Raw genomic sequence first — 20718 nt, 5'->3', positions numbered from 1 at the left:
ATGAAAATGCCACTGATTGAGATGAATAAGAGAAAAGGAACACTTGTGGAGAGGAAGAGGCAGTTAATGGGCTTGCTAAAAGTTTCCATACTCTTTTCTGTGGTGTAACTGTTCTAGGTTCCATCCTACTTGATAGCTTCCGATTTCTGACATGGGGAGGAAGACAGAACCTTCTTAGTTAAGTAACTACCTATTGGTGATAGGCTAGAGAAAGGCTATAGTATCTTCTGCCCCCAAAACTCTGATTCTATTTTATTGTATTATTTTGTTGAAGTAGACATGACTCCATTATTCAGTGAATTACTGATTTCTTTTTATGCCACTTATTTTGCAACTGAGGATAGAGGGTGATTTTGTCAGTAATGGCATTCTTCCTTTCTCAGTACTTTGAATACTCTGTTCAACATGAAATTCGGCATAACATCCAGAAGGAATTGTGTCTTCATGCTGCTCAAGGTGTTGTTCAGCTGAAGACATGTGCCTACAAAGGTCACAAGACAGTTGCCACTGGAGAACAGATATGGGAGATCCAGAAGGTACCTCAGTGCAATTAATTCACCCCTTTGTGTACTATTTTGATTAGCTCTAGTTGCTTATCTGGGATAATGCATGACACATAGTATATTAATATTATTCATCAGACTTTGTCTTTAACTTTGTCATTATATATGTCTACCCATGTGATAAGAAAGTATATATCTATGAATTAAATACTCTTAGGAGCAAAATAGTTGTAAAATTGCTTAAAGCATGATTTATGCAGATCAGCATGTCTGTGGGTTACTAATAATAGTTGTCACATTTGTCTGTTTAGAGTTTCTTATAATGCTTCTTGTGACAGTCATAATTTTTTTTTCCTGGAAGAGAAGAGAAAAATGATTTTTTTTTCTTACTTCAAGTGATTCTTTTATTCCTTGTTTTAGTACTTTTTCATGAATCTAGAATTGAGAATTCATGAAAGATTTTTTTTTTTCTGTTTTTAAACGTATGCTGTAAAGCTTAGCTGGAACCTGGAAGTTCTCACCTGAATATTGTTGTGCAATATTAGAGCATTATAAGACTGACTTTAATGACTTAGAGTTTTTTAGAGTTTGCCTCTTATTTCAATGAACTATTTTTTACTTGAAAACTTGATGAAGAACTCGTTCTGTATAACTCTTCATTTATGTAACACCTATGAATTGAGCAGTGGTAGTGTAAATGCAATTGCCTACACCAAAACACAACAAGATTTTATCAGACATAGTAGATATTAGAAAGATTTAAAAAATGATGTACATTTGCTATGTAAGTCTCCTTTTAGTTTCTGTGAGACCATAAGTGGTATCCTATTTATCAGTTAACTTTGAGTCTTAAAACTTAACGTCTGTTGTATTTCTTTTTATTCTAGGACCAACTTCTATATAATCCATTCTTTAAAATGTGCCTTTCAGCAAGTGGAGAGCATCCAAGCTTAGTATCATGCAATCCATCAGATCCACTCCAAAAATGGATTTTTAGCCAAAATGATTAAGTGTTCCTTAAAATTAAGGAGTTGAAAAAGGAGATATTCTTTCTCATAAAACTGTGACTAGGCATACACTGTAGTTTTTGAAAATTATGCAAAAACAGCTAATTGTAACTTATTCCAAGTGCATTTTTCTTATTTATATCTTAAAATGTCTCTGTAGCACTGCTACAGAAATCCCTTAAGTTTCCATTTCAAAGCACAATAACTAGTAATACCAAAGACTATTTTGAAATGTCCCGATATAGAGGAAAATGTTTACAGTATGATGAAAATAATTTTCCAAGTAAAGCAATGTTTGTGTGTTTTGTATGCTTGATAATATGCATAGCTACATTTACACACTCACAATTTAAAATATTTCTTCTAGTTTTTTGGGGGAAGGGAAAAAGATTTGATACTGTATTTTTTTAACCACATAGAAATGGATCAATGAAGGTCAAATTTTGGCCTTTGTGTAAAACCAGGAAATTTTTTTATAGATCTAGAATTTATTATATAAAAATGCAGGTAAAGTTTTTTGGGTTTTGGTTTTTTTTTTTTTTTTTTCATTTTGTCCACTTATCTGTAAAATATTTCCTTAAACATGAAATTAAATGAATAGGGAGAAGACTATTTTTAACACTTCAATTTCTTGGCAAATTTAAAAATATTTTTTAATCTGAAATCCACTTGACTTGAAGCACTTAAGTCTTCAAGACTTTTCTTAAGTAACTACACTATGTGTTTTCCCAAGGCAATTAAAAGACCCCCAAATCTCTAACTTGCTATCTGTTAAAAAGGTGTCTTTTCCCTTTCTGCTAGTCTTTTCTTCTTACCAAAATTCACCAATCTTGAATGTTTATGAAATTGAATTTCAAATGCAGAATACTTGACACATTTAAAGCTAAATTTTGTTACTGATTCAATTATAGACTGTCTTTGTAATGAATTTTTTCACCAAAAACTCTTATTTCTATCCATGGAAAACACAATAAAACAAATGCTTATCACTATTGTAACTATTTATGTTTTTTAATTTTTTGGATAAAATACATAATTGATAATGGGGAATAGTGAATTTTGTATACTGAATTTCTAAGCACCAATTGTAGAGTCATCAGATACTTCTCAAGAAAAAGGCTTTAATAATAATGGCATAAAAATGGGCAATGGAGAAGATTCTTTGTTAGATATTTAGAAAACGTTGTACTCATTTCTGATAACTGTCCTTGGGCATATGACAGAGTAAAATTTTTTAAAAAGTGATGCTTTGAAGATTTAACAATTTTTCTTTTTGGTCATTTTATGTAGAGAGCACTTCTTATTTAAGAAGTAAAGTATGATTGGCTTTATGTTTTAAATTTGGCAGAGCATCACTTGTACATAGGAAAATATTTCTGAATGATTTGCCCCATCTTCTCATTGTCTGCACTTCGAACTTACATTAAAATACTCTGCATTCTTTATTACAATACCAAGTTCTAACTCAACTGACATTTATTTTGTGTCTAACTTTGTTCCAGAAGTTATGGTATGCATAGTAAGATTTGTATTGCCTTTGAGCTGAGGTCTTATAGAGAAGAAAGAAAGACAAGCAATTTTGAAACAGTACAGTGAGTGACGTTATGATGTTATATTTTATGATGCAGGTGATAACTTCCTATTCATATTAGATATTTCTTTAATACATAAAGGTATTTATTACTATTAATACTAATATTATTATAAAATATCTGCTAGAGCCCATTTATATGTACAGTTTCTATTTCTCAATTTGTTAGTCTAGAGTGAACATCCAAGAGCTCTTAGTTTGTTATACCTCACAAAGCAAAACAAAAAATTCCCAAATATATATTATAAATGAGCCTAAGTAAAGCATATTTAAAAACAACAAATCTGAGTGCCATTTGTACACTAGTCATGAATTGTCATGTAAGATCCAACTAAAATCTATTCAGATTAGGTTGATTTTATTATGACTTCATTATATGCATTCAAAGGGAGAGTCCTTTTTACCTGATTTGGGAACCTCAGGCTATTATTGAGTTTTCCTGTAACTCATTTCATTAGAAATTTGCCCTTCAGGGAGAGATTAGTTATCTTGCAAAATCTGAGTTTTGAAACAAAGCTAGCAAGAAGTTATCTATGGAGCCTGGTTACCATCTACCTGAGAGATCTGAATGCACTGGAGTTTGAAATTGTGGAACTCTTGCCCAATTTGAAGCTACCTTGGAAAGAGTCTGCTTGCTGCAAAAGATGTGGTATGTTGCCTTCATTCCAGAGGACCATGTCAACCTGATGAATGTAAAGCCGTGACATGACTACACAATTAACCATAGCAGGAAATAAGCAATATGCCAAAATTTCCATTGTGATGATGGATGATAAACTTTTAAGTCCCTATATTGACAGCGAATTGGCCTTACGTTGATAGACAACTAATTAAATACTATGTGAACCATCAAAATATAAGTTCAAAAAGGTAGGAGCTAGTATTTCTGAGGAAACAAGGTTGAACTCTTTGAAGAAACTAGAAAAAAAGTCAAATTGTTTTTTAAAATGCTGAGTTCTTTGTGGATAATAACTATAAAAGAGAAAACAAAAATCAAATTGCTTTACAATTCACCTTAAAGAAAGCAAAACAAAGTGTCTGAAGATGCATTTTTAGTGGGATTATGCAGGAAAGATGTTGCATATTTCTCAGGAACCCATTCATACTCAAATAAAAGGCCTTGGCCTTAAATGGAATATTCTTTAAGGGATTAATATACTATACAAATGTAGGAGTGTTTGTATATTTTAAGTTTAAAATATTTGACATATATCTTTTCTGTAGCTTTCTATTTTTAACTACCCTTTCAAATTAATCAACTCTCAGCCCACTTACACTAGGGAAGAGTCTTCTCCTGTACACATTTGCAGTCACTATTGTACTCTGATCTTCAGTAACTCTAGGCTTCAGCAATATTTAGGAAATATCTTTTGTGTTTTTGCGATTGCAGTAAGCATCGGCCAACAATGATACACAGAATGCTCTTCTTTTCAAGAAGTTTACAGTCTAGTTCAGTGGTCATCAGTGAGGTAGCATAACAATGATATTTTGCAGAGAAACAGTTAATGATGAACTCAACACTTTCAGCCTTTCATGAGTCCACTGCAAGGAACTAGAGAAGAAAGTGGAGGTGCCTCATATTTTAGAGGTAAATAACAAGAACAGTGCTTCTCAAACTTTATTGCACACACCTGGGGAGCTTATTAAAATGCAGATTCTGATTCCTCAAGTCTGAGTCTACTCAGATTCTATATTTCTATGATTCTGTATTTCTTTTTTATATTTATTTAACTTTTAAAGTATAATTGATTCAGTGTGTCAATTTCTGCTGTACAGCACGGTGACCCCATCATACATACACACACACACACACACACACACACACACATATATATATATGCATACATGCATGCATATATACATATATATATATATGCATGCATGTGTGTATTTCTTATATTATCTTCCAGCATGGTCTATCCTAAGAGATTCGATATAGTTCCTTGTGCTGTACAATAGGAACTTATTGCTTACATGATTCTGTTCTACTATCTCTTAGATAATGCCAAGGCTTCTGGTCCCAGAATCACACTTTGAGTAGAAAGAACACTAGTTGAACCAAGGCCTAGGATTCTTTGAGAGAACCAAAATGTCTTCCATCATGCATCATATCCCCAATTACTTCAGGGACTACCACAAGTCAGTGCTAACATTATTCCCTGGAAACTCCTGCATACTTTGCATATCCCCACCTTAGACTGCCTTCTCGACTCTGCCAGATTCTACTCCAGTTCTTTGATTAGAAAACGACCCTATATCAACAACTTAGTCTCTGAAAGTTCTATTTTATTGTCTTTCCTTGACTGAACTGGACATCCTATTTCAGTAAGGGTGATTGTTTTTTGTTTTCTGGCATTTCTCTTGTGCATCAAGGTAAGAATTTGCAGTAGCTGTGTTCTTCAAAGATGTCCCATGAAGCTCTTGCCATCTAAATACGTTATCCTCTACCGCTTCTGCTGCTATCAACTATACATCTATAGGTCATTTTTCTTTTCTTTTCTTTTTTTTTTTTTGGTCTTTTTTTTTTTTTTGTCTTTTTTTTGCCATTTCTTGGGCCACTCCCGATTCCCAGGCTAGGGGTCGAATCGGAGCTGTAGCCGCCGGCCTACGCCAGAGCCACAGCAATGCAAGATCCGAGCCGTGTCTGCAAACTACACCACAGCTCAGGTCAACGCCGGATCGTTAACCCACTGAGCAAGGGCAGGGACCGAACCCGCAACCTCATGGTTCCTAGTCGGATTCGTTAACCACTGCACCACGACGGGAACTCCTATAGGTCATTTTCTTGATTCCTTCCCTCCATTCATTGAATGCTTAAGTTCTTGTTTGGCTTTCTTTATACCCCTGCTTCGGTCATCTTTGTGGGTGACTTCAGTTGCATGCAGATGATTCCAGCATCCTAGGCTCTCATTACTTGACCCCACATTTCCGTCCCAAGCCACACCCTCCATTGTCATCACTAGTATCCATTTATGACAGCTTGATCACCCATAAACTCTCTGATTTCCACTACCTGTCCTTCTAGCTCATTTATACTAGTTCTTTCTCTCAAAAACCTTTCTCTGCCTCTTTGAAGCCTCCAAACCATTGATTTTGTTACTTATTCCTATCATTCTCCTCTAGTACACACTTGTCTTCTGATCCAGAATGGTTCGATATTTCATCATTATAATAATTCTCTACCAGTCTCAATTCATGTGTCTTTGTCCCCATCATGCTTATCTGAAAAATTCAGACCCTACATTAACCCAAATATTTGCAAGCTATTTGCATGCTCTACCTCTGCATCCAAACAGTTGTCATACTGGGTTGACGCCTTCACCATCATGCTGGAGATAGCTTTTTACCCCTCTCTTTTATTCAGGCTCCAGTTTTGTGGAGTCTGTGTCTTCCTCTTTCTTGGTTATACTTCCTCATTTTGGAAGAATACACCACACAATAACCTTCTAGGGGAGGGTTCAGGATGCATTCTTTTTTAAAGAACTTTATATCTGAAAAAACGTACCCTCACACTTAATATATGGGCTGAATATAAATTTCTTGGTTGGAAATAATTTTTTATTAGTATTTTGAAGATGTGGTTCATTTCCTTCTAAAGACCAGTGTTGAAAAGTCTGGTGCATTTTTAATTTTTGATTGTTAGTGATCTTATAATTTTCCTCTGGAAACTCATAAATCTCCTGTTTGCCCCAGCATTCTGAAACTTCCCAGTGAGTCTTACATTTTGTTGTGCTCTTTGCACATAGCTTTCAATTCTGGGAAATTTTCCAAATATTAATTTTATCTCTTTTGTATTCTTAGTTTCTTCCTGGAAATATTATATATGACCCCTAATATATTGATCTTCTATATATTTGGAAGGGTACCTTTCTCACTCTTATTTGATATTTTTGTCTATTCTATTTTCTAGAAGATATTCTTCTAAGCTTTTTATTGAGTTTATAAATTTCTATTATTTATAATTTCTAAGACCACATTATTATTCTCTTAATGCTTCTTCTATACCAGTTATTTTATGAATGCAATTTTTTAATCTAAGAATATTATCAGAATTTAAAAATTGTCTTTACTAGTATAGTATAGACTCTTTCCTCTGAGCTGCATTATTTTCCTATTATTTTACTCTCTGCATTTTGTAATGTCTGGTGATTCTTTATTGACTGTTTTTTGTCCTTAACAGAGGACCATAGAATATATATTGTAAAGCTTGGCATTATGGGGAGGGTTTGTTGACTGGGTTCTTTCCTATTAGGTGACCTGATTTGAGCTCTTGTACTGGGAAACAAAATGATTGGTTAGATCCCCAGAGAAGACTCTTCTAATCACCTTCCTGGAGGGTATAGACCCAAATGTTGTGGGGAGAAGACTTGGAGTGTGTTTTCAATGTAATATTCCTGTCCTCCATTGTCCTTTGTGTTTCCTATGCTAAAGACCCTTTCTGTTGTATCCTCTCCAGTGAGTGAATCTATAGGCTTCTGCTTGAGTCCAAGAACAGGTCTGGGGATCTGACTGGCAAATGGATTTTTTGCTAGTTCTCCTCTCCCAACTTCATTTTCTCCATCACTTCCAGAGGCATTTAGTACCACCAGGTCTTGATCCTTTCAGTGGTCTTGTGGTGAAAAATGGATTACTGCTCTGCATTCTCCACTGCTAGCTTTGAATTAACCTTCCTTCATTCTGTTGACATTCCTAACTGATTTGTTTCCTGAACTCCAAAATTTGCCATGGAACCTCTTCTTTTTCTTCCTATGATTTTATGAATTTTCTCTATATCTTAACTATCATTTTCATAGGATTTTGGAAGGGACCAAAAGAGAATGAAGGTCAAATCTAATATTTTTAACAAAAAGTTTCTATTGATTCTTCAATGACCTCCAATCTATCTTCTGTTACTAACAATGTCCAAGTTGCCAAATCCAGTATCCCTTTTTCTGTCCTCATATATCTAAGCTCCATAGCATTTGAAATGATTGAATACAACCTCATTTTTGACATTTTTTGAAATTCCTTTGTCCATGAGCTTCTCTGGCACCAGAAGCTTCTAACTCCAGTCCCATTGCCCTTCTGCAAACCATCATATCTCATATGGACCAAGATGATCTTTTAACTAATTTCCCTGTTCTTTTTCTTTTCTTTTCTTTTGGGGTCATTCCTCCAGCTGATTTTTTTCACAGCAACTATAGTTATCTTTTTAAATAAAAACACATTGCTCCCTTGCTTCTATAATCTTCCAAGGGCTTACAGTTGTTCTTAGAATAGAACTCATGCTCCTGGCAAGAGCCTACAAGCCTCGGTGAGCCAGTCCTTGCCTCTTTCCTGCCTCATTTATGACTCATAGTGCTCCAGACACAATTGTCCCTTCTATTTGTCTCATCTTAAGCTTGTTCTTGTTTCAGAGCCTATGCTTTCCTTGCCTGGATGTTCCTCATAACAGTACCTTTTCATGTTTTAGGTCTCAGTTCAAGTAACATATTCTCAGAAGAGATCGTCTTTATAAAGTAATTCAGTCGCTATTGTATCAGCCTACTCATTTCATTTATTACATTTACTATTACCTGAAATTATTGTCTTATTTTATGTGTGAACTTGCCTTTCGGTCTCCTCTAAAATGTCAGCTTTACAAGGGCAATAATGCAATTCCTATCACATTACAATTTAGGTAATGTGTATACTGCTGTATAGCGCAGGGAACTATATCTAGTCACTTGTAATGAGCATGATGAAGATGATGTGAGAAAAAGAATATATATATGTTTGTGTGTGTGTGTGTGTGTGACTGGGTCACTTTGCTGTAAGTAGCAAATTGACAGAACACTGTAAACCAACTATAATGGAAACAATAAAAATCGTTAAAACAATTTAGGTAAGGTGTACATCTTCTACAAACTCTGTATTTTTTAAAGAATTTTTTTGTCTTTTTTTTTCTTTAGGGCAGCACTCACAGCATATGGAACCCAGGCTAGGGGTTGAATCTGAGCTGCAGCTGCCAGCCTATGCCACAGCCGCAGCAACGCCAGATATGAGCCACTTATGTGACCTACACCACAGGTCATGGCAACGCTGAATCCTTTGACCCACTGAGCGAAGCCAGGGATTGAACTCGTGTCCTCATGGGTACTAGTCTGGTTTGTTACCGCTGAGCCACAATGGGGACTCCAAGAATATCTGTTTTAAATGCAGAATAGGTGCCAATGGGGAAGGACTATGAGCATAGGAATGGAGGATAAAGAGCAACTGTGAGCAAAAAAAGAGAATAACAACAAAAAAAGATTTTGCTTGAACTGATGAAGATAAATAAAAATTTAAAAATCTTTATTGGTAAATTACTAGGAGTTCCTGTAATGGCTCAGTGGAAACAAATCTAACTAGTATCCATGAGATGCAGGTTCAATCCCGGGCCTCGCTCAGTGGGTTAAGGATCCAATGTTGCCATGGGCCATGGTGTAGGTTACAGACACTACTTGGATATGTCATTGCTGTGGCTGTGATACAGGCCAGCAGCTGAAGCTCTGATTTGACCTCTAGCCTGGGACTCTCCATATGCCATGGAAGCAGCCCTTAAAAAAAAAAACAGAAAAAAGAAAAATTACCCAAGTCTAAACATTATTTCTTCAAAAGATATTTTATAGAGAACAAATATTTATTTAGAAAATCCTGTGGTAAAAGAATGAGGAAACCAAAAATAAAAGTACTAATTCCCATAGCAAACAGTAAAGCTATCAAACTCATTACCTGAAGAATTTATGTAGGTGGAAATTTGGAATAGATATAAAATAGACTCAACAAAATTGATGACTGATAAATTTATAATTGATAAGGAATGGTAAGATGTTTAGCATGTCCGCAAGCTTGTAGAGTGACACAAAAGATGACAGCATCTCCCTAAACCTATCTCTTGAGTTGTGTATCAGTCACAGACACATACTTCTTTGAATGTTAGCTATGAGAGTATTTGTTTCTATTTAACAATTTCTTAATTTTAAGGTATTCCTTTAGAATCTCAGCTATTCATTGGATAAATTATTTTTGAGAAAAGTTTATTTTTTCCAGTGGGTATTTTGAAACTGTCTCTCTTTTTAAAACATTAATTATGAAAAACCACTGTTCTTTGAGAGCATGAGAGAAATCCAGGGTGTTAAAAAAGTTGCTTTCAAAAAAAAAAAAGTTGCTTTCAATGACTTTTAAAAAAATACCAAGTATCCTCTACTTATTGCAAAAATTTTTATAAACTAGAAGGAGCCTTATTTCATTATTCTGTATTAGAGTGCTTTTATTATTTCATTTTTCCTTGAAAAGTTCTTATTTCCAGCAATAGAAATTAACTCTGGATGATTTCAGTGGAAAAAGGATTTGTTGAAGTATATCACAACATCATTTGGAACTGTGGAGAAAAATCTAGAAAAAATGAGCAGGATAAGCCAAGTATGCAGGGCTTTTGGTTTGTCTTGTATTTGTCTTTTTAGGGCCGCACTCTCAGCATATGGAGGTTCCCCGGCTAGCGACCTAATTGGAGCTGTTGCTGCGGGCCTACACTACAGTCACAGCAATGCCAGATCCGAGCTGGGTCTGCAACCTATACCACAGCTCACAGCAATGCCAGATCCTTAACCCACTGAAGGAGGCCAGGGATTGCACCTGCAACCTCATGGTTCCTAGTCAGATTCATTTCTGTTGTGCCACGACAGGAACTCCCTAAAGTGTGTAGTTTTGAAACCGAAATTATGCTATAGAACCATCTGTTGAGGATACCATTTCCACTGCTTCCAAACACTACATGAATGGTTTGCCCCTCTTAGTTGCCTGGCACTGGCTTCTATTTTTTTTTTTTTATTACTCAATGAATTTATTACATTTATAGTTGTACAATGATCATCACAATCCAATTTTATAGGATTTCCATCCCACAACCCCAGCACATCTCCCAACCCCCCCCCGAACTGTCTCCTTTGGAAACCATAAGTTTCTCAAAGTCTGTGAGTCAGTTTCTGTTCTGCAAAGAAGTCCAGTCTGTCCTTTTTTCAGATTCCACACGTCAGTGAAAGCATTTGATGTTGGTGTCTCATTGTATGGCTGACTTCACTTAGCATGATAGTTTCTTTTTCTTTTTTTTTTTTTTTGTCTTTTGTCTTTTGTTGCTGTTGTTGTTGCTATTTCTTGGGCCGCTCCCGCGGCATATGGAGGTTCCCAGGCTAGGGGTTGAATCAGAGCTGTAGCCACCAGCCTACGCCAGAGCCACAGCAACGCGGAATCCGAGCTGCGTCTGCAACCTACACCACAGCTCACGGCAACGCCGGATCGTTAACCCACTGAGCAAGGGCAGGGACCGAACCCGCAACCTCATGGTTCCTAGTCGGATTCGTTAACCACTGCGCCACGACGGGAACTCCAGCATGATAGTTTCTAGGTCCATCCATGTTGCTAAAAATGCTGGTATTTCGTTCTTTTGATGGCTGAGTAATATTCCATTGTATATATGTACCTCCTTTTCTTGATCCACTCCTCTGTTGATGGACATTTTGGTTGTTTCCATGTCTTGGCTATTGTAAATAGTGCCACAATGAACATGGGAGTACATGTGTCTTTGTGAGTCGTGGTTTTCTGTGGATAGATGCCCAGGAGTGGGATTGCTGGATCAAATCCTAGTTCTATTTTTAGTTTTCTGAGGCATCTCCATACTGTTTTCCACAGGGGTTGCACCAATTTACAACCCCACCAACAGTGTACTAGGGTTCCTTTTTCTGCACACCCTCTCCAGCACTTATTATTTGTAGACTTTTGGATGATGGCCATTCTGGCTGGTGTGAGGTGGTACCTCATCATGGTTTTGCTTTGCATTTCTCTACTAATGAGTGATGTTGAACATCTTTTCATGTGTTTCTTGGCCATCTGTATGTCTTCTTTGGAGAACTGTCTGTTTAGATCTTCTGCCCATTTTTTGATGGGGTTGTTTGGTTTTTTTTTTTGGTATGGAGCTGCAGAAGGTGTTTATAAATTTTGGAGATGAATGCCTTGTCAGTTGATTCACTTGCAAAGATTTTCTCCCATTCTGTGGGTTGTCTTTTCATTTTGTTTAGGGTTTCCTTTGCTGTGCAGAAACTTTGAAGTTTGAGTAGGTCCCATTTGTTTATTTTTGTTTTTACTGTCATGACTCTTAAGAGGTGGATCTGAGAAGATGTTGCTGTCATTTATGTCAGAGAGTGTTTGGCCTATGTTTTCCTCTAAGAGTTTGATAGTGTCTGGTCTTATATCTGGGTATTTAATCCATTTGGGTTTATTTTTGTGTATGGTGATAGGGAGTGTTCTAATTTCATTCTTTTCCATGTGGCTGTCCAGTTTTCCCAGCACCACTTATTGAACAAGCTGTCCTTTCTCCATTGTATATCCTTGCCTCCTTTGTCATAGATTAGTTGGTTGTAGGTGCGTGGGTTTAATTCTGGGCTTTCTATCCTGTTCTACTGATCTATATGTCTGTCTTTGTGCCAGTACCATATGGTTTTGATGACTGTTGCTTTGTAGTATAGTCTGAAGTCTGGGAGCCTGATGCCTCCAGCTCCATTTTTCTTTTTCAGGATGTCTTTGGCTATTCTGGGTCTGTTGTGCTTCCAAAGAAACTTTAAAATATTTTCTTTGAGTTCTGTGAAAAATGTCCTTGGTAATTTGATAGGGATTGCACTGAATCTGTAGATTGCCTGGGGTAATATAGTCATTTTGATAATATTGACTCTTCCAATCCATGAGCATGGTATGTCTTTCCATCTCTTTGTGTCCTCTTTGATTTCTTTCATCAGTGTCTTATAGTTTTCAGAGTACAGGTCTTTTTTCTCTTTAGGTAGGTTTACTCCTAGGTCTTTTATACTTTTGGATGTGATGGTAAACGGGATTGCATCCCTAACTTTTTTTTATGCTTTTTCATTGTTAGTATATAGAAACACTATAGATGTCTGTGTATTGATTTTGTATCCTGTGACTTTGCGAAATTTGTGGATGAGCTCTAACAGTTTTCTGGTAGTCTTTAGGATTCTCTAGGTATAGTATCATGTTATCTGCAAATAGTGATAGTTTTACTTCTTCCTTTCCAATTTGGATTCCTTTTATTTCTTTTACTTCTCTGATTGCTGTGGCTAGGACTTCCAAAACTATGTTGAAGAGTAGTGGTGAGAGTGGACATCCTTGTCTTGTTCCTGATCTCAGCGGGCACTCTTTCAGCTTTTCACCATTGAGAATGATGTTTGCTGTGGGTTTGTCATAAATGGCCTTTATCATGTTGAGGTAGGTTCCTGTTATGCCCACTTTCTGAAGAGGTTTTTATCAGAAATGGGTGTGGGATTTTGTCAAAGGCTTTTTCCATGTCTATTGAGAGGATCATATGGTTTTTATTCTTCAGTTTGTTAATATGGTGTATCACACTGATGGATTTGCAGATATTGAGGAATCCTTGCATTCCTGAGATAAATCCCACTTGATCATGATGTACAATCCTTTAAATGTATTGTTGGATGCGGTTTGCTAGTATTTTGTTAAGGATTTTTGCATCAATGTTCATCAGTGATATCAGCCTGTAGTTTTCTTTTGTTGTGGAGTCTTTGTCTGGTTTTGGTACCAGGGTGATGGTGGCCTCATAGAATGAGTTTGGGAGTATCCCTTCCTCTGCAATTTTTTCAAATAGTTTCAGAAGGAGAGGTGTTAGCTCTTCTCTAAATGTTTGATAGAATTCACCTGTGAAGCCATTTGGTCCTGGACTTTTGTTTGTTGGAAGTTTTTGAAACACAGTTTCAATTTCAGTTGTTGTGATTGGTCCATTCATCTTTTCTATTTCATCTTGGTTTAGTCTTGGAAGATTGTACTTTTCTAAGAATTTGTCCATTTCTTCTAGGTTTTCCATTTTATTGTCATATAGTTGCATATAGTAGTCTCTTATGATCCTTTGTATTTCTGTGATGTCCGTTGTTACTTCTCCTTTTTCATTTCTAATTTTACTGATTTGAGTCCTCTCTTTTTTTTTTTTCTTGATAAGTCTGGCTAGGGGTTTATCAATTTTGTTGATCTTTTCAAAGAACCAGCTTTTCGTTTCATTGATCTTTTCTATGGTTTTCCTTGTTTCTATTTCATTGATTTCTGCTCTGATCTTTAAGATTTCTTTCCTTCTACTAACTTTAGGTCTTGTCTGTTCTTCTCTCTCAAGCTGCTTTAGATGTAAAGTTAGCTTGTTTATTTGGGCTTTTTCTTTTTTCCTGAGGTGGGCTTGTATTGCTATAAACTTTCCTCTTAGAACGGCTTTTGCTGCATCCCATAGGTTTTGGAGTGTCGTATCTTCGTTGTCATTTGCTGCTAGGTATTTTTTAATTTCCCCTTTGATTTCTTCAGTGATCCATTGGTTGTTTAGTAGGATGTTGTTTAGTCTCCATGTGTTTGTGTTTTTTGCAGTTTTTTTCTTGTTGTTGATTTCCAGTGGTATAGCATTGTGGTTGGCAAAGATGCTTAATATGATTTCAATTTTCTTAAAGTTACTGAGGTTGGATTTGTAGCCCAAGATATGGTCAATCTTAGAAAATGTTTTGCAGTTTTTTTTTTTTCTTGTTGATTTCCAGTGGTATAGCATTGTGGTTGGCAAAGATGCTTGATATGATTTCAATTTTCTTAAAGTTACTGAGGTTGGATTTGTAGCCCAAGATATGGTCAATCTTAGAGAATGTTCCATGTGCATTTGAGAAGAATGTGTGTTCTGTTGCTTTGGATGAAATGTCCTATAAATATCTATTAAGTCCATCTGGTTTAATGTTTCATTCAGGGCCTGTGTTTCCTTATTGATTTTGTCTGGTTGATCTGTCCATTGCTGTAAGTGGGGTGTTAAAGTTCCCCACTATGATTGTGTTATTGTCAATTTCTCCTTTGAAGGTTATTAGCAGTTGCCTTATATATTGTGGTGAACCTGTGTTGGGTGCATAGATATTTAAAATTGTTACAACATCTTCTTGGATTGATCCTTTGATCATTATGCAATGTCCTTCTTTGTCCCTGAAAATATTCTTCATTTTAAAGTCTATTTTGTCTGATATGAATATTGCTACTCCAGCTTTCTTTTGATCCCCGTTTGCATGAAATATTTTCTTCCATCCTCTCACTTTCAATTTGTGTGTGTCCCTAGAAGTGAAGTGGGTCTCTTGAAGACAGCATATATATGGGTCTTGTTTTTGTATCCATTCAGCCAGTCTACGTCTTTTGGTTGGGGCATTTATTCCATTAACATTTAAGGTAATTGTTGATATGTATGTTCTTATTGCCATTTTATTAATTGCTTTGGATTTGTTTTTGTTGCTCTTTTTTCTTCCCTTCTTTTGTTCTCTCCTCTTCTGGTTTGATAACTATCTTTAGCGTTGTATTTGAGTTGATTTTTCTTTTTTTTGTGTATCAATTGTAGATTTTTGGCTTGCAGTTATTCTGAAGTTTTGATATGAGTCGATATGTACATGAGATTTTTGTTCTCTTAACTGCAAGTTCATTTCCAGTGTCCTGCATTTGTACCCACCTCTTCTCATGCTTTCTGAATTTGGTGGTATAATTGTGCATGGATGATTTTGTATCTTTACTGAATATATACCTTTACTGGTGAGCCTTGTCAGTTGTGGAATTTTTGTTTCCTCTTGCTGTCTTGTCCTTTCTGCTTAGAGAAGTTCCTTTAGTATTTGTTGTAAGGCTGGTTTAGTGTTGCTGAATACTCTCAGCTTTTACTTATCTGTGAAGGTTTTGATTTCTCCTTCAAATCTGAATGAGAGCCTTGCTGGGTAACATAATCTTGATTGGAAGTTTTTTTCCTTTCATCACATTAAGTATATCATGCCACTCCCTTCTGGCCTGCAGAGATTCTGCTGAAAAATCTGCCAATAGCCTTATCGGGATTCCCTTGTATGTTATTTGTTTCTTTTCCCTAGCTGCTTTCAAGATTTTCTCTTTGTCTTTCATTTTGGTCAGTTTGATTAATATGTGTATTGGGGTGTTCCTCCTTGGGTTTACTTTATGTGGTACTCATTGTGCTTCCTGGATTTGAGTGAGTGGTTCCTTTCCCATGTTAGGGAATTTTTCGGCTATTACCTCTTGGAATATTTTTTCTGTCTCCTTCTTTCTCTCTTCTCCTTCTGGCACCCCTGTAATACGGATGGTGGTGCGTTTCACGTTGTCCCAGATTTCTCTGAGACTCTCTTCATTTGTTTTCAATCTTTTTTCTCTTTTCTGTTCTGTATCCATAATTTCCACTAATCTGTCCTCCACCTTGCTTATTCGTTCTTCTGCCTCCTGTATTCCGCTGTTAGCTGCTTCTAGTGAATTTTTTATTTCAGCTATTGTATTTTGCATCTCTTCTTAAGTTTTATATCTTGTATCTCTTTGGTCAGTGTTTCCCGTATGTTATCCATCTTTGCCTCCAGTCTATTTCCAATGTCTTGCATCATCTTCAGCATCAACAGTCTAAAGTCTTTTTCCTGGAGGCTGAGAATCTTCTCATTGCTTAGCTGATTTTCTGGGGTTTTTCCTTTCTCCCTCATATGAGTTATAGTTCTCTGTCTTTCCATTTTTATAGGTTTTTGGTGTGGTGACCTTTAATAGAGTTGTAGCCTCTCTTACTTCTGGTGTCTGCCCCCCTTTTGGCTGAAGTCAGTATGGGGGATTGCTGTAGGCTTCCTGATGAGAGGGGCTGATGCCTGCCCACTGGTAGGTGGAGCTGATTCTAATCCTTCTGGTGGGTGGGGCTTAGTCTCTGGATGGGATTAGAGGCAACTGTGTGCCAGAGAGGTCTTTAGGCAGCCTGTTTACTGAGGGGTGGGGCTGTGATCCCACTGGATTGTTTTTTGGCCTGGGGCTTCTCAGCACTGATGGGTGGGGCCAGATTTTCCCAAAATGGCCACCTCCAGAGAAAGGAACCAGCTGGTGAATATTCCCAAGAGCTTTGCCTTCGATGTCCTTCCCTCACAACAAGCCACATTCACCCCTGTTTTCCCAGGATGTCCTCTAAGAACTTCAGTCAGGTTTGACCCAGTGTCCTATGGAGACTTTGCTTTGCCCTGGGACCCACTTCATGTGAAAGTCTGTGTGCACCTTTTAAGAATGGGGTCTCCATTTACCCCCGTTGGGTGGAGCTCCTACACACAAGCCCCACTGGCCTTCAATGCCAGATGCTCCAGGGGCTCTTTCTCCCTGTGCCAGATCCCCACACGTGGGAGTTTGATGTGGGGCTCAGAACTCTCACTCCTGTAGGTGAGTCTCTGTGAACCAGTTAGTTTTCAGTCTGTGGAGCTTCCCACCCAGGAGGTATGGGGTTGGTTATATCGTGTAATCGCCCCTCCTACCTCTTGATGTGGACTCCTCTTTGTCTTCTGGAGTAGGATATATTTTTTAAGGTTTCTGGTCCATTTGGTTGAAGATTGCTCAGCCTTGAGTTGTGAATTTTGTTGTTTTTAGGAGAGAAGTTGAGCTCTCTTCCTTCTATTCCACCATCTTAATCCCTATTTTTAAATCAGATTTTTGTTTTTATTGTTTTTGCTGTCAAGTTCTTTTACACTTTTTTTAAAAGTATGTTTTTGACATTAACCATCCATTTTTTGTTTGTTTGTTTTTAGGGACCATAGGTGTGACATATTTAAGTTCCCGGGCTGGGGTAGAATTGGAGCTGCAGCTGCTGGCCTATGCCACAGCCATATCTTGGATCTTGGGATCTAAGCCACATCTGTGACCTATGTCACAGCTAGCAGCAATGCCTGATCCTTAACCCACTGAGCACAGCCAGGGATTGAACCCACATCTTCATGGATACTAGTCAGGTTCATTACCGCTGAGCCATGATGGGAATTCCCCTCCATTTTTAAGTTAAGTTTTAATTTAATGTTCTTTAAGTATTCCAACTTTTCTTACATCAATTTCACTGTATATTTTTCAAGAAATTTTGTTTATATTCTCTTGCAAATTTATTGGTATAAATTTCTCTAAAATATCCCCTTTGAGAGCAGGATTCAGGATTTCTAATTATCAGAACTTGAGGTTTTAGCATCAGTGAGATTTTGGAGATCTCTTTATACTTTACCATGCAGGCACTCATTTTTCAAGTTATGAAACAGCTCACCCTACTTCATAGCCTGGCTGTCAACTCTTTGGGTCACCAAGAGTTACATTTTCTTTCAAGCATGGCCTCCCTTTTCTGAAACCTTGGATATTTCTATTTGACCAGCATCCAGTTTTCTGTGGGCAGCTGGTGAAGCTTAGGGTATTCAGAGGGGCTTCCCTCAGTTCACCTGTCCCACCTCCATACTTACATTTGAGATGGCTTCAGGATATTTCACTCAACTCTGCTGCCCCAGTTTGCAATCTTTTTAGTATTACCACCAAGCACTTGGGGAAATACCTTGCCCATTGGGGTGAAAGATACATTTCTTAGCTCTTCTACCTGCCCCTGGCCTTTATTACACCATTCCACACAATTTTTTTTAGATCCAAAATACTGATTTTGTTTCAATACACTAGTTTATTGAGAAAAACAAATTCTTCATTTTCTATCCTTGTCAGTTATTCTTTTCTACCAGTATCTTTTTCAAGATGGCAAGATTCCTGTCTGAGTAAAAAATAGAGGTTTTCTATCATGTTAAAAAGAAGAAATTAGAGGGCAAGATGGCAGAGGAGTAGGGGGACACGCTCGCCCTCTCCCACAAACACAACAAAAGAAGCATATCTACAGAATAAATGACTCACACAGAACAGCAACTAATCGCTGGCAGAGGAACCTAAACTCCAATAATGGCAAGAAGTTCGTGACATTACTGGGAAGAACGGGAGAAAAGAGGAGAGTGAGAGAAGGTGAATCCAAGTGGGACGGGCGCTCCCGAAAGGGAACTGCGGAGGAGAAAGGGATCCCGCACCCTGGAAAGTCACCTACATGGGGGAAAGATCAAACGAACCGGAGGAATCTCTAGATGCAGAGAAGAGTGTAGCAGTAAGTTGGAGTACGGAAAAGCCGATCAAGAACCGAACGGACCATCTGAACTACGGGCACAGTCACCAAAAATTGAGACGCCTGGGTGGGGGCTGGGCACCGAGTCCTCAGCTCCAGAGTTTAGTCCCCGGGAACGGCCTGGGGGGGCGGGGCAGAGCGGAAACTGCTTGGGAGGTCTAGAAACCATTTGACGGGGCAGAGACTGCCTGGGAGACAAGAAAACAAAGCTGTCACAGAGGAAGGGAACAATACTCTAGGAGTGGGGAAGTGGAAAGCCTCATCAGAGGGAACCTGGGAGAAGAGCCTGGTCTGCGCCCATGCTGGGGAGGGGAGAGAAGAAGGGGTGGGTTCCCATAGAATACCCCACACACCACAGCAAGCTTACAGGCCCGCTAGCTAGCTGAAAGCTGTGCTTCCCAGTGCATCCCCTCCCCCACCCCCGCCACACCCTACGCTCTCGCCGAACCTGGGGCTGCCTGCCATCCAGGAGGGCTGGCCTCAACAATTGCCTGAAGCCTACCACCGCAGGGGCTGTCCCTGCACAGGCCTGCTTGCCCTTTGGAGGGGCTACACTTCCGCAGAGTAGCACCAAACACCACCAGCCCCCAAGAAAAGGCCTGCAGCCCAGAAAAGCTAGAACAAGCCTAGCCAGGCCGTGAATAGATCTGCCTAATTCTCGGATGGTTTTTCTGAGTCGGGATGCCCCGGGGAGGAGCCTCTTGGATTTCCAGCAGCCCTGCTACCCGCCCAAGCCCCCAGGGGGTGCCAAGCTCTAGAGGATCAGGTGCATAGGACTGCCAGCTCCAGGCAGAACCCCCTACAGCCCAGAAAAGCTGCAACAAGCCTGGCCGAGTCAGGAAAAGAACTCAGACGGTCTTTCTGAGTTGGGCTGCCCTGGGGAGGAGCCTCTTGGGTTTCCAGCGGCCCTGCTACACGCCCAAGCCCCCAGGGGGTGCCGAGACCTAGTGGATCAGTTGCATAGGACTGCCAGCTATAGGCAGGACCCCCTGCAGCCCAGAAAAGCTGCAACAAGCTTGTCCAAGCCGGGAAAAGATCTCAGACAGTCTTTCTGAGTTGGGCTGCCCTGGGGAGGAGCCTCTTGGGTTTCCAGCAGCCATGCTACCCGCCCAAGCCCCCAGGGGGTGCACCACTCCCGTGGAGTAGCTGCTCAGCACCACCAGCCCCCTGGAGGAGCCCCTGCAGCCCAGAAAAGCTGCAACAAGCTTGGCCAGACTGTGAAAAGATCCGCCTACATTTGCAGGCTGTCCTTCTGAGTTGGGCTGCCCTAGGGAAGAGCCTCTTAGGTTCTCAGTGACCCAGATAGCTGCTCCAGCCCCCAGGGGGTGCTGCACTCCTGAGGAACAGCTGCCCAACACCGCCAACCCCCTGCAAGAACCCCACAGCCTAAAAACACCAGAGCAAGCTCTGCATGACCAAGTGAAATCTGCTACCATCGTGGTGTGGACCTCCCAGTCCTGTCTGCCCTCAGGAAGTCCTCCTTTGCTTCAAAGAAACACGGTTAGCCCCATCAACACTCCAGAAAAGCCACACTGCCTCAAAAAAAGGTTGACCAACAACACCAGCCCTCAGGAAATATTCCACGGCAGTGACAAGGCAAACACTGCCCGATAACGGAGAATACAA

The 20718-nt window shown here is 38.9% G+C and overlaps 1 protein-coding gene across 3 annotated transcripts in view; it reads left to right on the top strand.

The window, feature by feature from the left end:
- The window catches only part of GALNT3 (polypeptide N-acetylgalactosaminyltransferase 3), a 67023-nt gene extending 46649 nt beyond the window's left edge, over positions 1-20374 (top strand). The window contains exons 10-13 of one of the 3 annotated variants that reach the window (XR_002339064.1): positions 384-536; positions 1391-2017; positions 8584-8588; positions 20364-20374. Coding sequence is in view for 2 of the 3 variants with exons in the window: in XM_021075048.1 (XP_020930707.1) it covers positions 384-536; positions 1391-1513 (276 nt within the window). In the remaining variant the exon portion in view is untranslated. Of the gene's footprint in view, positions 1-383; positions 537-1390; positions 2509-8583; positions 8589-20363 lie in introns of those variants that run through there. The other 2 variants (XM_021075048.1, XM_021075049.1) reach the window with 2 other exon arrangements.

The sequence above is a fragment of the Sus scrofa genome, chromosome 15 (genome assembly GCF_000003025.6).
Source record: "Sus scrofa isolate TJ Tabasco breed Duroc chromosome 15, Sscrofa11.1, whole genome shotgun sequence".
NCBI lineage: Eukaryota > Metazoa > Chordata > Mammalia > Artiodactyla > Suidae > Sus > Sus scrofa.
The sequence above is the reverse complement of the archived record's forward strand: the minus strand, read 5'-3'. Positions and strand labels throughout refer to the sequence as shown.